This window comes from Schistocerca serialis, unplaced genomic scaffold (genome assembly GCF_023864345.2).
Source record: "Schistocerca serialis cubense isolate TAMUIC-IGC-003099 unplaced genomic scaffold, iqSchSeri2.2 HiC_scaffold_1363, whole genome shotgun sequence".
Classification (NCBI taxonomy): domain Eukaryota; kingdom Metazoa; phylum Arthropoda; class Insecta; order Orthoptera; family Acrididae; genus Schistocerca; species Schistocerca serialis.
The window spans coordinates 20,246-34,421 of NW_026047584.1; the positions used below are offsets into that span (position 1 = coordinate 20,246).

Genomic DNA, 14,176 nt, shown 5'->3' on the forward strand with positions numbered 1-14,176 from the left:
TGTACCTGTCTGCTTCTCATTTTCATAAAATTGTCGTTATTCCATCCTGGGTTTTCCATTGTTTGATTTTTGAGTTACAATGTTTCCTGAACAGCTAATATGCAGACTAAAACAGCTGAGGGCTCAACCTAGAGGAAAAACTGTGCATTGAAGGGTGAGGAGGAGTAACCCAAGTTTCATGGTTGCAGCTTGATTTTTTTTCTATGGTGGTGATGAAAACTTGAGGACTACCCCTCGTATCATGCATGAGTCACCTGGTAGATGAAAGAACCTCATTGGTATAGTACCTCTTGAAGAATATCTTTGTCTAATAGGTGAATTATTCCTGCATTCACATACAGTTACAAAACATACGAAGTACAAGGAAAAAAATTAACAAGTTATGCCCTTTGCTTACAATAGACACATGAAAATCGTATTGGCACAGCCTTGACATTTAAAGAGTTTTAGTCTCATGGTAGTTACTGGTATTGAGTAGACTTTCTTGTATCATGTATCATATAGGCCTAAGTCAGTGGAATATCACAACACAAACCACTTTTGCATTACCAGATACCACCATAATACATAGCACGTTGAAGCACCGTAATGTTACAGACATAATGGCTTTATGTTTTGTGAATTAATACCTTCTGTTGCTGATCTTTGAATAGACTAATGTATAATATTCCTCGTTCTCCTTTCTCTCATTGGAATTTATCTGAGAGGTGGTAAAAAGAAGAGTATCCACTATTAATGCAGATGGGCCATTGAAATTGCTTTTCGAATGTAGCCCATATACTGTACCTGTTTAGTATTGTTTGCTCAGTTTCTTGGTAAACTACTCATGGTAAACACTTATGCACATCAATTCAAATGATACAATAGCATGTTTTTGAAATTTTACTTTTCAAATTGTTTTGCAGCCAGAGAACATATTACTCTCCTCTGACAAAGAAGAAACTCTGATTAAGGTGTCAGACTTCGGTTTATCAAGATTTGTCACCTCGGAAATGACAACAGTCTGCGGAACACCTTTATATGCTGCCCCAGAGGTACTTGTAAAAAATGGAAGAGGGGGCTATACAATGCAAATTGATGTTTGGAGCCTGGGCGTAATTTTATATGCATGGTAATTATCTTGAGCTGATACAGTTAAATCATTTTCATTGATAGTTCTTTATTTGTAATACAGGGATATTATAATGACTTGAAAGCAAATGAGAACATTGCAAAAACCCATTAAAAGTTCATTTTTCAAGTTAATGTGTACATTAAACAATAGTTATAACAGGTCAGATACTACCAGGAACTGACTGAATTGTTTGTATAGTTACAGCTTATCCTATAACTGCAGTTTGACAACAGCTCATTATTACATACATAATGGTCATATCAATGCTGTGGATGTGAATGGAATATAAAGTAATTACCAAAGAACACAAAGTGAGATAGAGCAAAAAAAGATTTTTGGTGTCTGCTTGGGGAGGACTAAGATTTGCATTCCAAGTCAAGCCATATCTGTGTATATGATTGCTGTAGATTTGGGAAATATTGCTGTAGATTTGGGAAATATTGCTGTAGATTTGGGAAATATTGCTGTAGATTTGGGAAATATTGCTGTAGATTTGGGAAATATTGCTGTAGATTTGGGAAATATTGCTGTAGATTTGGGAAATATTGCTGTAGATTTGGGAAATATTGCTGTAGATTTGGGAAATATTGCTGTAGATTTGGGAAATATTGCTGTAGATTCGGGAAATATTGCTGTAGATTCAGGAAATAGTATCTACAGTGGTGTCCAAAATTAAAGCAGCAAATCGCTATTTCCCTGTCTTTGGTCTAATACGCAGTATAATTGTACAAACTGTTAACAGATGCCTGTCTGCAATCGCGTTCTACATGGAAGGTAGCATTTCGGTGAACGGGCAACCATACTATTTATGACAACAGGGCACCTATCAAATGGGATAGTGTGTGCCAGGTAGTCCCACATTCCCAGTTGCTATGTATACAGTCACAGGTGGGGCAGTAGGACATAAAGAAGATGCCTACCACATACTTGGCAGTGGAGGACCATAGGAAGAATGGAAGGAGGACAGTTGCAAACATATTTGGCCCGATGGCTTAATGTGATTCGTTCTGTTGTTTCTCTAATGTGCTGACAATTTATAGAGACCGAAACAGGATGCTGAAGGTTAGTGCAGAGCCAACTATGTGAGATATCAGAGAGAGAGGAGTGTTATTTGGCTGTAAGGGCATGACAGTACCAGCTCAGTACTGCATGGCAGCTGGCATTTGACCTTGTTGCATCTGTTGGACTTGTTGTATTGAGACAAACGGTGACAGAAGGCTTTGGCAGAGTGACTTTTATTGTCGAAGACCTGCTGTATGTGTACCTCTGATGTGTCTTCACATGTTTAGGGTGGAGTCATCAGCATACCACCTGGACGTCGAACAGTCTTTTCACAGATGGGTCTCAATTTGGTCTGGAGAGTGATTCTCCTAGCATTCACATCTAAAAGCAATGTGGAACACAAATTTGAGACACAAGCATTGTGGAAAGAGAACAATATAGAGGAGGATCCCTAATAGTGTGGGCAGGAATTATGTGGCCCACTCGAACAACTCTTCATCAAACTGTATAGGTGAATTGGCAAGGTTTAACAGCTGTTCGGTGTCGTGACGAGATTGTGGGACTTCGTGTGCAGTTGTTACAAGGTGGTGTAGACCGAGAGTTTGTATTGCTGGACAACAGTGCTCTCCCAATTTGCATACCATAGAGCGTGTCTAGGGAAACAGATAGCATCACACCAGCTTCACCAACTCCCTCCTAGACTTGCGAGAAACTCTCCAGGAGGAATGGGCGTTATTGCTTCAGCATGAGATTGATGACATCATTAACAGCATGCCTTGTCGTGAGGCCTATATTGCTGCCAGAGGTGGTCACACCTCATACTGTGCACATTAGCCAGTTGTCTGAATGTTTGTGCAAATCCATTAAGTTGGAAAACTGCATATGGCAGTTATTTATGTTCTGCATTCTTTTCATTGCTTCAGCTTTATGCTGTTTTGTGGCAAAATAAATGCAACCTTGCAAAATTTCCATTTGTTGCTTTAATTTTGGACACCAGTATAATGGGGAGGACTACTCCAGGTCAAACCATCTCGCTATATGTGATGGCTGTAGAGTCGGCAGTAAATTTTTATTTTTTCTCAGGTTTAAAAAATCCAGTATAAATAACCACTCTGACATACAGCAATAAGAATTTGAATGGAAATTGGGGCCATAAGGCAAGGTAAATCTTATGGGGTGTCATGTAACTCACACCATGTACTGCAGTATACAGACAAAGAGCATTATTATACAGCAGGTGTCACATAAGACTCAAATTTCTATGATATGTTTTATGTCATTGGAGTGCTTGATGTAATGATTGGTGGAAGGGTTGGCGTTTATGTTGGTACAAGATGCAATCGACCCTTGTCTGGCTGATTTCACATTTCTTGTCTATAAGTCTTGTGCCACAGCACAGTGATAAATGTAGTCTGAACAGCCTCTTCATGTGCTCTGTCAGCTGCAGTACTACTCCTCATCCTGTGAAGTTTTAGCATAGTGTTCACACCAGTGTTTTGAGAAACCATCTTAACTGTGCGTCGCCCACAAGTGATGAGGTTAGATGTCTCCATGCTGTCATGAAATTCTAATGTAATTTCTTAAAACATTCACCGTACAGAGCAGCATGTCTAACTTTTCCTCACCAGTGTAAAACTCTGTGCCCAAGAAGCATTGAAGCAGAAATGAGAGATGTCGTGTGGTAGTGGATAAATTGACCCACAATAAGATTTATTGTTAGCCCTGTTGGAAAGATAACTGCAACCAATATATTACAAAAACATTGAACACCATTTTCCACAAATGCCTGAAGTGATAATTTTGCAACATGAAGTCACCCAAGCAATTCTACTCACAATTGGAAAGCCCCTGGAAAAGATAAAATAGCAAATTTCTGGCTAAAGAAATTCACCTCAACACATTCACATCTAACTAAATTATTTAACAGTTACATTGCAGACCCATACACATTCCCTGATACACTTACACATGGAATAACTTATCTGAAACCTAAAGATCAAGCAGAACAGCAAACCCAGCTAAATATCGCTCCATAGCATGCCTACCAACAATATACAAAATATTAACTTCAGTCATTACACAGAAATTAATGACACATACAACACAGAACAAAATTATAAATGAAGAACAAAAAGGCTGCTGCAAAGGAGCACGAGGGTGTAAAGAGCAACTGATAATAGATGCAGAGGTGACATATCAAGCTAAAACTAAGCAAAGGTCACTACACTACGCATACATTGATTACCAAAAAGCTTTTGATAGTGTACCCCACTCATGGTTACTACAAATATTGGAAATATACAAAGTAGATCCTAAATTTATACAGTTCCTAAACATAGTAATGAAAAATTGGAAAACCACCCTTAATATCCAAACAAATTCAAATAATATCACATCACAGCCAATACAGATTAAGCGTGGAATATATCAAGGAGACTCATTAAGTCCTTTCTGGTTCTGCCTTGCTCTGAACCCACTATCCAACATGCTAAATATTACAAATTATGGATACAATATTACTGGAACATACCCACACCAAATCACACATCTGCTATACATGGATGATCTAAAACTACTGGCAGCAACAAATCAACAACTCAACCAATTACTAAAGATTACAGAAGTATTCAGCAATGATATAAATATGGCTTTTGGAACAGACAAATGTAAGAAAAATAGCATAGTGAAGGGAAAACACACTAAACAAGAAGATTACATATTGGGTAACCACAGCGACTGCATAGAAGCGATGGAAAAAACAGATGCCTATAAATATCTAGGATACAGACAAAAAATAGGAATAGATAATACAAATATTAAAGAAGAACTAAAAGAAAAATATAGACAAAGACTAACAAAAATACTGAAAACAGAATTGACAGCAAGAAACAAGACAAAAGCTATAAATACTTACGCTATACCAATATTGACCTGCTCATTAGGAGTTGTGAAATGGAGTAACACAGACCTAGAAGCACTCAATACACTTACACGATCACAATGCCACAAATATAGAATACATCACATCCATTCAGCAACAGAAAGATTCACATTAAGCAGAAAGGAAGGAGGAAGGGGATTCATCGACATAAAAAACCTACATTATGGACGGGTCGACAATTTAAGAAAATTCTTTATAGAACGAGCAGAAACTAGCAAAATACACAAGGCAATCACTCATATAAATACATCGGCTACACCACTGCAATTTCATAACCACTTCTACAACCCTTTAGATCACATAACATCAACAGATATGAAGAAAGTAAATTGGAAAAAGAAAACACTACATGGCAAGCACCCATTCATCTAACACAGCCACACATCGATCAAGACGCATCCAACACATGGCTAAGAAAAGGCAATATATACAGTGAGACGGAAGGATTCATGATTGCAATACAGGATCAAACAATAAACACCCGATATTACAGCAAGCATATTATTAAAGATCCCAATACCACAACAGATAAATGCAGACTTTGCAAACAACAAATAGAAACAGTAGATCATATCACAAGTGGATGTACAATACTAGCAAATACAGAATACCCCAGAAGACATGACAATGTAGCAAAAATAATACATCAACAGCTTGCCTTACAACATAAACTAATAAAACATGTTCCCACATACAAGTATGCACCACAAAATGTACTGGAGAATGATGAATACAAATTATACTGGAACAGAACCATTATAATAGATAAAACACCACCACATAACAAACCTGACATCATACTCACCAATAAAAAGAAGAAATTAACACAACTAATCGAAATATCCCTACCCAATACAACAAATATACAAAAGAAAACAGGAGAAAAAATTGAAAAATGCATCCAACTGGCTGAGGAAGTCAAGGACACGTGGCATCAGGATAAAGTTGACATTATACCAATTATACTATCAACTACAGGAGTCATACCACACAATGTCCACTAGTACATCAATGCAATACAGCTACATCCAAACGTATATATACAACTACAGAAATCTGTAATTATTGATACATGTTCAGTTACCCGAAAGTTCCTAAATGCAATGTAACATATACCGTACAGTTAATAGGAAGTCACGCTTGATCAGGGTCCACGTCACTTTCCATTTTTAACCAGACATAACGTCTGAGAAAGGAAAGAAAGAATTAATAATAATAATAATAATAGGCCTTCGGTATGTTCTGCCGTCATAAAAGGTGACGAAATGAACAAACCACTAATAGGGCTAACCCCCCTTTTAGTGTGATTAGTTGGTTCAGGACAGAACTAATGAAGCCTTGAACAAGCGCTGTCATGATCGGGGACGACGCTTGAACCCTATGCCCGTCCACAATGGTAATGACACTGATAGCCACATGGAAACTGATTTAAATCCAAATAGAGGTGTTTTGCAGGATATGCTTCCTGCAACCACTCTAGAAGGAAAACGAAGACAGAGGATGAGATGGTCAGTAGAAGTTAACTAACACCTCATGTTCTGTTATTACCAAGCAACAAACTTAGGGACCAACACAACTGGATACAGATCACACGTATACACAACATTTATTACCAGATACCCAGAATTAAAATTTTTAACAGAACAATGACTAGCTGATCAGATCCTTGTAATAATCAAAAATAACAGGATATCCCAGTCAGAATTAGAAAACATCAAACAACGAGTACAACAAATACTGGAACAAAATAATGTGCAATCAGAAGAAGAAGAAAATACAGTAATGGACTCAAACATCCCAGAGCAAACAAACAAACAACAACACACATCAGTTAAACAATCAGAGGAAAACGAAATCTTAAAACAGCCACCAGAACAAGCACAAATAGAACATGAAGTGACACACATGTTAGATATAGAAGAAAAAAATTCACCTGAAATATATAGAATACAAAGACACAAATACAGACATTAGACCATTCTTGCATAGACCCCCAAATAACCCACAAGTTGAAACAACAACAACAACAACTATCAACACAATCATACACAACAAAATACACTCCTGGAAATGGAAAAAAGAACACATTGACACCGGTGTGTCAGACCCACCATACTTGCTCCGGACACTGCGAGAGGGTTGTACAAGCAATGATCACACGCACGGCACAGCGGACACACCAGGAACCGCGGTGTTGGCCATCGAATGGCGCTAGCTGCGCAGCATTTGTCCACCGCCGCCGTCAGTGTCAGCCAGTTTGCCGTGGCATACGGAGCTCCATCGCAGTCTTTAACACTGGTAGCATGCCGCGACAGCGTGGACGTGAAGCGTATGTGCAGTTGACGGACTTTGAGCGTGGGCGTATAGTGGGCATGCGGGAGGCCGGGTGGACGTACCGCTGAATTGCTCAACACGTGGGGCGTGAGGTCTCCACAGTACATCGATGTTGTCGCCAGTGGTCGGCGGAAGGTGCACGTGCCCGTCGACCTGGGACCGGACCGCAGTGACGCACGGATGCACGCTAAGACCGTAGGATCCTACGCAGTGCCGTAGGGGACCGCACCGCCACTTCCCAGCAAATTAGGGACACTGTTGCTCCTGGGGTATCGGCGAGGACCATTCGCAACCGTCTCCATGAAGCTGGGCTACGGTCCCGCACACCGTTAGGCCGTCTTCCGCTCACGCCCCAACATCGTGCAGCCCGCCTCAAGTGGTGTCGCGACAGGCGTGAATGGAGGGACGAATGGAGACGTGTCGTCTTCAGCGATGAGAGTCGCTTCTGCCTTGGTGCCAATGATGGTCGTATGCGTGTTTGGCGCCGTGCAGGTGAGCGCCACAATCAGGACTGCATACGACCGAGGCACACAGGGCCAACACCCGGCATCATGGTGTGGGGAGCGATCTCCTACACTGGCCGTACACCACTGGTGATCGTCGAGGGGACACTGAATAGTGCACGGTACATCCAAACCGTCATCGAACCCATCGTTCTATCATTCCTAGACCGGCAAGGGAACTTGCTGTTCCAACAGGGCAATGCACGTCCGCATGTATCCCGTGCCACCCAACGTGCTCTAGAAGGTGTAAGTCAACTACCCTGGCCAGCAAGATCTCCGGATCTGTCCCCCATTGAGCATGTTTGGGACTGGATGAAGCGTCGTCTCACGCGGTCTGCACGTCCAGCACAAACGCTGGTCCAACTGAGGCGCCAGGTGGAAATGGCATGGCAAGCCGTTCCACAGGACTACATCCAGCATCTCTACGATCTTCTCCATGGGAGAATAGCAGCCTGCATTGCTGCGAAAGGTGGATACACACTGTACTAGTGCCGACATTGTGCATGCTCTGTTGCCTGTGTCTATGTGCCTGTGGTTCTGTCAGTGTGATCATGTGATGTATCTGACCCCAGGAATGTGTCAATAAAGTTTCCCCTCCCTGGGACAATGAATTCACGGTGTTCTTATTTCAATTTCCAGGAGTGTAAATGAAAATACAACTATGGAAGAGTTACAACTACTGGTTTATATAGGAGCACTCACTGCACTAAATATACACACTAGGCAGAGATCAGAACCAACCGATACACAGAAGAAACCCACAAAACCAGCATGGCAACACAGGCTACAGATCACAATAGAATAACAGAGAAAAGAAATCGGACAGCTAACACAATTTATAAGAAAAGAAATATCAGACAAAAAACGAAAAAGGTTAGGTTAAATATCACAACAAGAAGCGATGGAGCAATTAGATGAAAAGAAGCAGAAATTACAAGCATTGGCCAAACGACTTAGAAGATACAAAAAAAGTGAAAATAAAAGGAAACAAAACCAAACATTGAACACAAACCAAAAGAAATTTTATCAGACAACAGATAATGCACACATTAAAATAGACAATCCACCAAACATAACAGACATGGAACACTTGTGGAGCAACATATGGTCAAACCTGGTACAACATAATAGGCATGCACGGTGGATACAAGCGGAAACAGACACATACAAGATGGTACCACAAATGCCTGAAGTGATAATTTTGCAACATGGAGTCACCCGAGCAATTAATTCTACGCACAATTGGGAAGCCCCTGGGAAAGATAAAATAGCAAATTTCTGGCTAAAGAAGTTCACCTCAACACATTCACATCTAACTAAATTATTTAAGTTACATTGCAGACCCATACACATTCCGTGATACACTTACACAAGGAATAACTTATCTGAAACCCAAAGATCGAGGAGACACAGCAAACCCAGCGAAATATCGCACCATATCATGCCTACCAACAATATACAAAATATTAACTTCAGTCATTACTCAGAAATTAATGACACATACAACACAGAACAAAATTATAAATGAAGAACAAAAAGGCTGTTGCAAAGGAGCACGAGGATGTAAAGAGCAACTGATAATAGATGCAGAGGTGACATATCAAGCTAAAACTAAGCAAAGGTCACTACACTACGCATACATTGATTACCAAAAAGCTTTTGATAGTGTACCCCACTCATGGTTACTACAGATATTGGAAGTATACAAAGTAGATCCTAAATTTATGCAGTTCCTAAACATAGCAATGAAAAATTGGAAAACCACACTTAATATCCAAACAGATTCAAATAATATCACATCACAGCCAATACAGATTAAGCGTGAAATTACCAAGGAGACTCATTAAGCCCTTTCTGCTTCTGCCTTGCTCTGAACCCACTATCCAACATGCTAAACAATACAAATTATGGATATATTATTACTGGAACATACCAACACAAAATCACACATTTGCTATACATGGATGATCTAAAACTACTGGCAGCAACAAATCAACAACTCAACCAATTACTAAAGATAACAGAAGTATTCAGCAATGACATAAATATGGCTTTCGGAACAGACAACTGTAAGAAAAATAGCATAGTGAAGGGAAAACACACTAAACAAGATTATTACTTATTGGATAACCACAGCGACTGTATAGAAGTGATGGAAAAAACAGATGTCTATAAATATCTAGGATACAGGCAAAAAATAGGAATACATAATACAAATATTAAAGAAGAACTAAAAGAAAAATATAGACAAAGACTAACAAAAATACTGAAAACAGAATTGACAGCAAGAAACAAGACAAAAGCTATAAATACTTATGCTATACCAATATTGACCTGTTCATTCGAAGTAGTGAAATGGAGTAACACAGAACTAGAAGCACTCAATACACTTACACGATCACAATGCCACAAATATAGAATACACCACATCCATTCAGCAACAGAAAGATTCACATTAAGCAGAAATTAAGCAGGAAGGGATTTATTCACATAAAAAACCTACATTATGCACAGGTCGACAATTTAAGAAAATTCTTTATAGAACGAGCAGAAACTAGCAAAATACACAAAGCAATCACTCATATAAATACATCGGCTACACCACTGCAATTTCATAACCACTTCTACAACCCTTTAGATCACATAACATCAACAGATACGAAGAAAGTAAATTGGAAAAAGAAAACACTACATGGCAAGCACCCATATCATCTAACACAGCCACACATCAATCAAGACGCATCCAACACATGGCTAAGAAAAGGCAATATATACAGTGAGACGGAAGGATTCATGATTGCAATACAGGCTCAAACAATAAACACCAGATATTACAGCAAGCGTATTATTAAAGATCCCAGTACCACAACAGATAAATGCAGACTTTGCAAACAACAAGTAGAAACAGTAGATCACATCACAAGCGGATTTACAATACTAGCAAATACAGAATACTCCAGAAGACATGACAAAGTAGCAAAAATAATACATCAACAGCTTGCCATACAACATAAACTAATAAAACAACATGTTCCCACATACAAGTATGCACCACAAAATGTACTGGAGAATGATGAATACAAATTATACTGGAACAGAACCATTATAACAGATAAAACACCACCACATAACAAACCTGACATCATACTCACCAATAAAAAGAAGAAATTAACACAACTAACCGAAATATACATAGCCAACATAACAAATATACAGAAGAATACAGGAGAAAAAAATTGAAAAATACATCCAACTGGCTGAGGAAGTCAAGGACATGTGGCATCAGGATAAAGTTGACATTATACCAATTATACTATCAACTACAGGAGTCATACCACACAATGTCCACCAGTACATCAATGCAATACAGCTACATCCAAACGTATATATACAACTATAGAAATCTGTAATTATTGATACATGTTCAGTTACCCGAAAGTTCCTAAATGCAATGTAACATATACCGTACAGTTAATAGGAAGTCACGCTTGATCAGGGTCCATGTCACTTTCCATTTTTAACCAGACATAACGTCTGAGAAAGGAAAGAAATAATAATAGTTCAGAATAATTAAAGTAATGATAAATGGCAATAATAACAATAATAATGAAACAGACTGCATGAAGAATAATAAATACTAGTTTAGAACAACTTAAATTTTGTTTAGTACTGTCAGAAAAAGAAAGGAAGAAGAACAAGAAAATTCGAATGACAGTAATAGTGGCTGTTAGGAGAGGACTTGATTTAAGTAAATAACTCTGTAAGTGAGGAGAATGGGAAAAGTAGGGGGAGGGGGGATTGAAGAGTGTGGGCTGCAGACCAGTATGTGGGAGAGAAAGCTATTGCGAGAGAAGGTGAGCCATTAGCTGCTTTTGAAGCCTGGAAGTGATTTTATTTCTCTGATATTTTGAGGAAGACTGTTCCAAAGTCAGGTTCTGGATTCAGAAAATGATTTAGAAAACATGACAGTGTTGGGTGGTGGTACTGAGAGGATCGTACTTTGTTGAGATCCAGTATTTCTGCTGTGCTGTTCAGATAGTAATGTAATAGCTGAGGATAAGTAAGATAATTGAGAAGTCGATGGAGTAAACATAGTGTGGTAGTCCCTAAGTTTATCAGCACGTAGCCACGATAATTGTTCATAGGCTGGAGTTACATGATCATAATAACGAATGTCACAAATATATCGGATGCAAGCATTCATCGCCAGTTCGAGCCTGCGAGAGTTTTCATACAAAAGTCCTTGAAGAATAGCATCGTCATAGTTGAGAATAGGAAGTGTTAGAGATTCTACGAGCTGCTTCTTAAGATCGAATGGAAATACTTTTTTATATGTCCGTAGACAATGAAGGGATGCAGAAACTTTCTTGCAGACTGCAGTAGTGTGTTCAGTCCAGTCTAAGTGGTGGTCCAGGATTATCCCCAAGTTCTTTGCAGAAGAAGAAAAGGTTATTTCTGTGCCATTTAAAATTAAGCATGGAAGAGAGTCTCTGTGCTGTTTTGTAATAAGTCTTTTATGCTCAACTAAGATTGCTTGCATTTTGGAAGGGTTTAGTTTCAGACTTAAGTTCTGCGAACATTGTGATAAAGAAAGTAAGTCAGCATTTACATTATCGATGGCTGTGTGCAGGTTGGTTGGACTTGCACTGTGATACAACTGAAGGTCATCAGCGTATAGGTGGTATCTGCAGTGGGAGAGAATAGTTGACACACCATTAACATATAATGAGAAAAGTAATAGGCCCAATACTGATCCTTGTGGAACCCCTGGTACAACATCCTTTCACTGCGACCTTTTGGTACCTACCATTACACACTGCTGGCGGGATGTAAGATATGAGTGGAACCATTGTACAGCGCTTGAAGGAAAATTTTGACGAGTCATTTTAGTAAGCAGAATGTCAAAGTCAGCAGTGTCGAAAGCTTTGCTGAAGTCCAGGAAGCACATATAAGTAGCCTGCTGTTTGTCCATGGCACGTTTAAATTCGTCAGTCTTTTTTATAAGAGCAGTCATTGTGCTGCGATTTTGCCGGAAACCGGACTGGTATTCATCTAAGAGGTTATTCAGTGTTAAATAATTGGTAACCTGTTAGTGGACTATGTATTCTAACGCCTTGGACAGTGCTAGTAGAATGCAAATGGGCCTGTAATCAGACGGTTGTTTGGCAGATTCCTTCTTTGATAATGGTTTTATGAGCCCCTTCTTCCACACTGTAGGAAAAATGCTGGACGTCAGAGAGTGGTTAAAGATGTCAGTTATTTTGGGCAGTAATGGGTCGACAAGAAAATTGATCATTTGCACCGTTATATTATCGTGTCCTGCGGCTGCCGAATGGATTCGCGCCTGACCGTTTTAGGGCTTACCGGCTGCAGAAAAAATTTTTCAGTTGTATCACACACTGAAATTTGCTATTTGGACACCAAAATAACTGATTATGGCTGAAGTAAAGAGCATATCACACGTAGACTGGTTAAGGCAAAGAATGGTATTTTGTTAACATCGAATATAGACTTCAGTATTAGGTAGTTTCTACAGAAGTTACTTGTCTAGAGTAGTCTTGTATGGAAGTGAAATGTTGGTAATAAACAGTTCAGACATGTAGAGAAGGAAGATTGTGAAATGCGGTGCTACAAAAAGATGCTGAAGATTTGAAGGTACATCATGTAACTGAGGTGGTGAGGGAAGAAATGTGTGGCACTACTTGACAAATATAAGAAGGAATCATCAGTTTAATATTATAGAGAAGTGTGGAGGGTAAAAATTGTAGGAGGAGACCAAGAGATGAATACAGTAAGCAGTTCAAATATATGTAGGTAGCAGTGCTTATTCAGAGTGACGGGGCTCGCACGGAATGGAGTAGCATGCAGAGCTGCATCAAACCAGTCTTTGGACTGAAGACTGTGACAATATATGAGTGTAATTATTTTTTCAAAAGCTTGTTAATGCCATTGACAAGTATAATATTCCATTCAGAAAATTGTATTTCTATTCTCAGGGTGTATATGACCTGGGACAACAGGGAGATCCAGGAAAAACCCAGGAATTTTTTCATCTGGAAGGAAACAGGAAAAACCCAGGAACTTTTTTTTAGAATTCTGGGACTTTTTCATTGTTTTTGTTTTCAGTTAAATTTTTGTGATTTTTGACTGGTAAAAACCAATACTTTAACAAAGTATATTACTGTATCCTGCTACTGCAGAATAATACTGCAGCAACAAAACAGGAATTAGAGAAAAAAAAAAAAAAAAAAAAAAACGAAAATAAAACTTAAGTCGTAAAGG

General features: G+C 39.0%; 1 protein-coding gene across 1 annotated transcript in view; it reads left to right on the plus strand.

Moving 5' to 3' along the window:
* The first annotated feature begins 829 nt into the window (after positions 1 to 829).
* Positions 830 to 14,176, plus strand: part of LOC126440400 (serine/threonine-protein kinase Chk2-like) — a 77,019-nt gene continuing 63,672 nt past the window's right edge. The window contains exon 1 of the mRNA XM_050090672.1: positions 830 to 1,111. Within this exon, the coding sequence (XP_049946629.1) occupies positions 993 to 1,111 (119 nt within the window). The 5' untranslated portion in view covers positions 830 to 992. The remainder of the gene's footprint in view (positions 1,112 to 14,176) is intronic.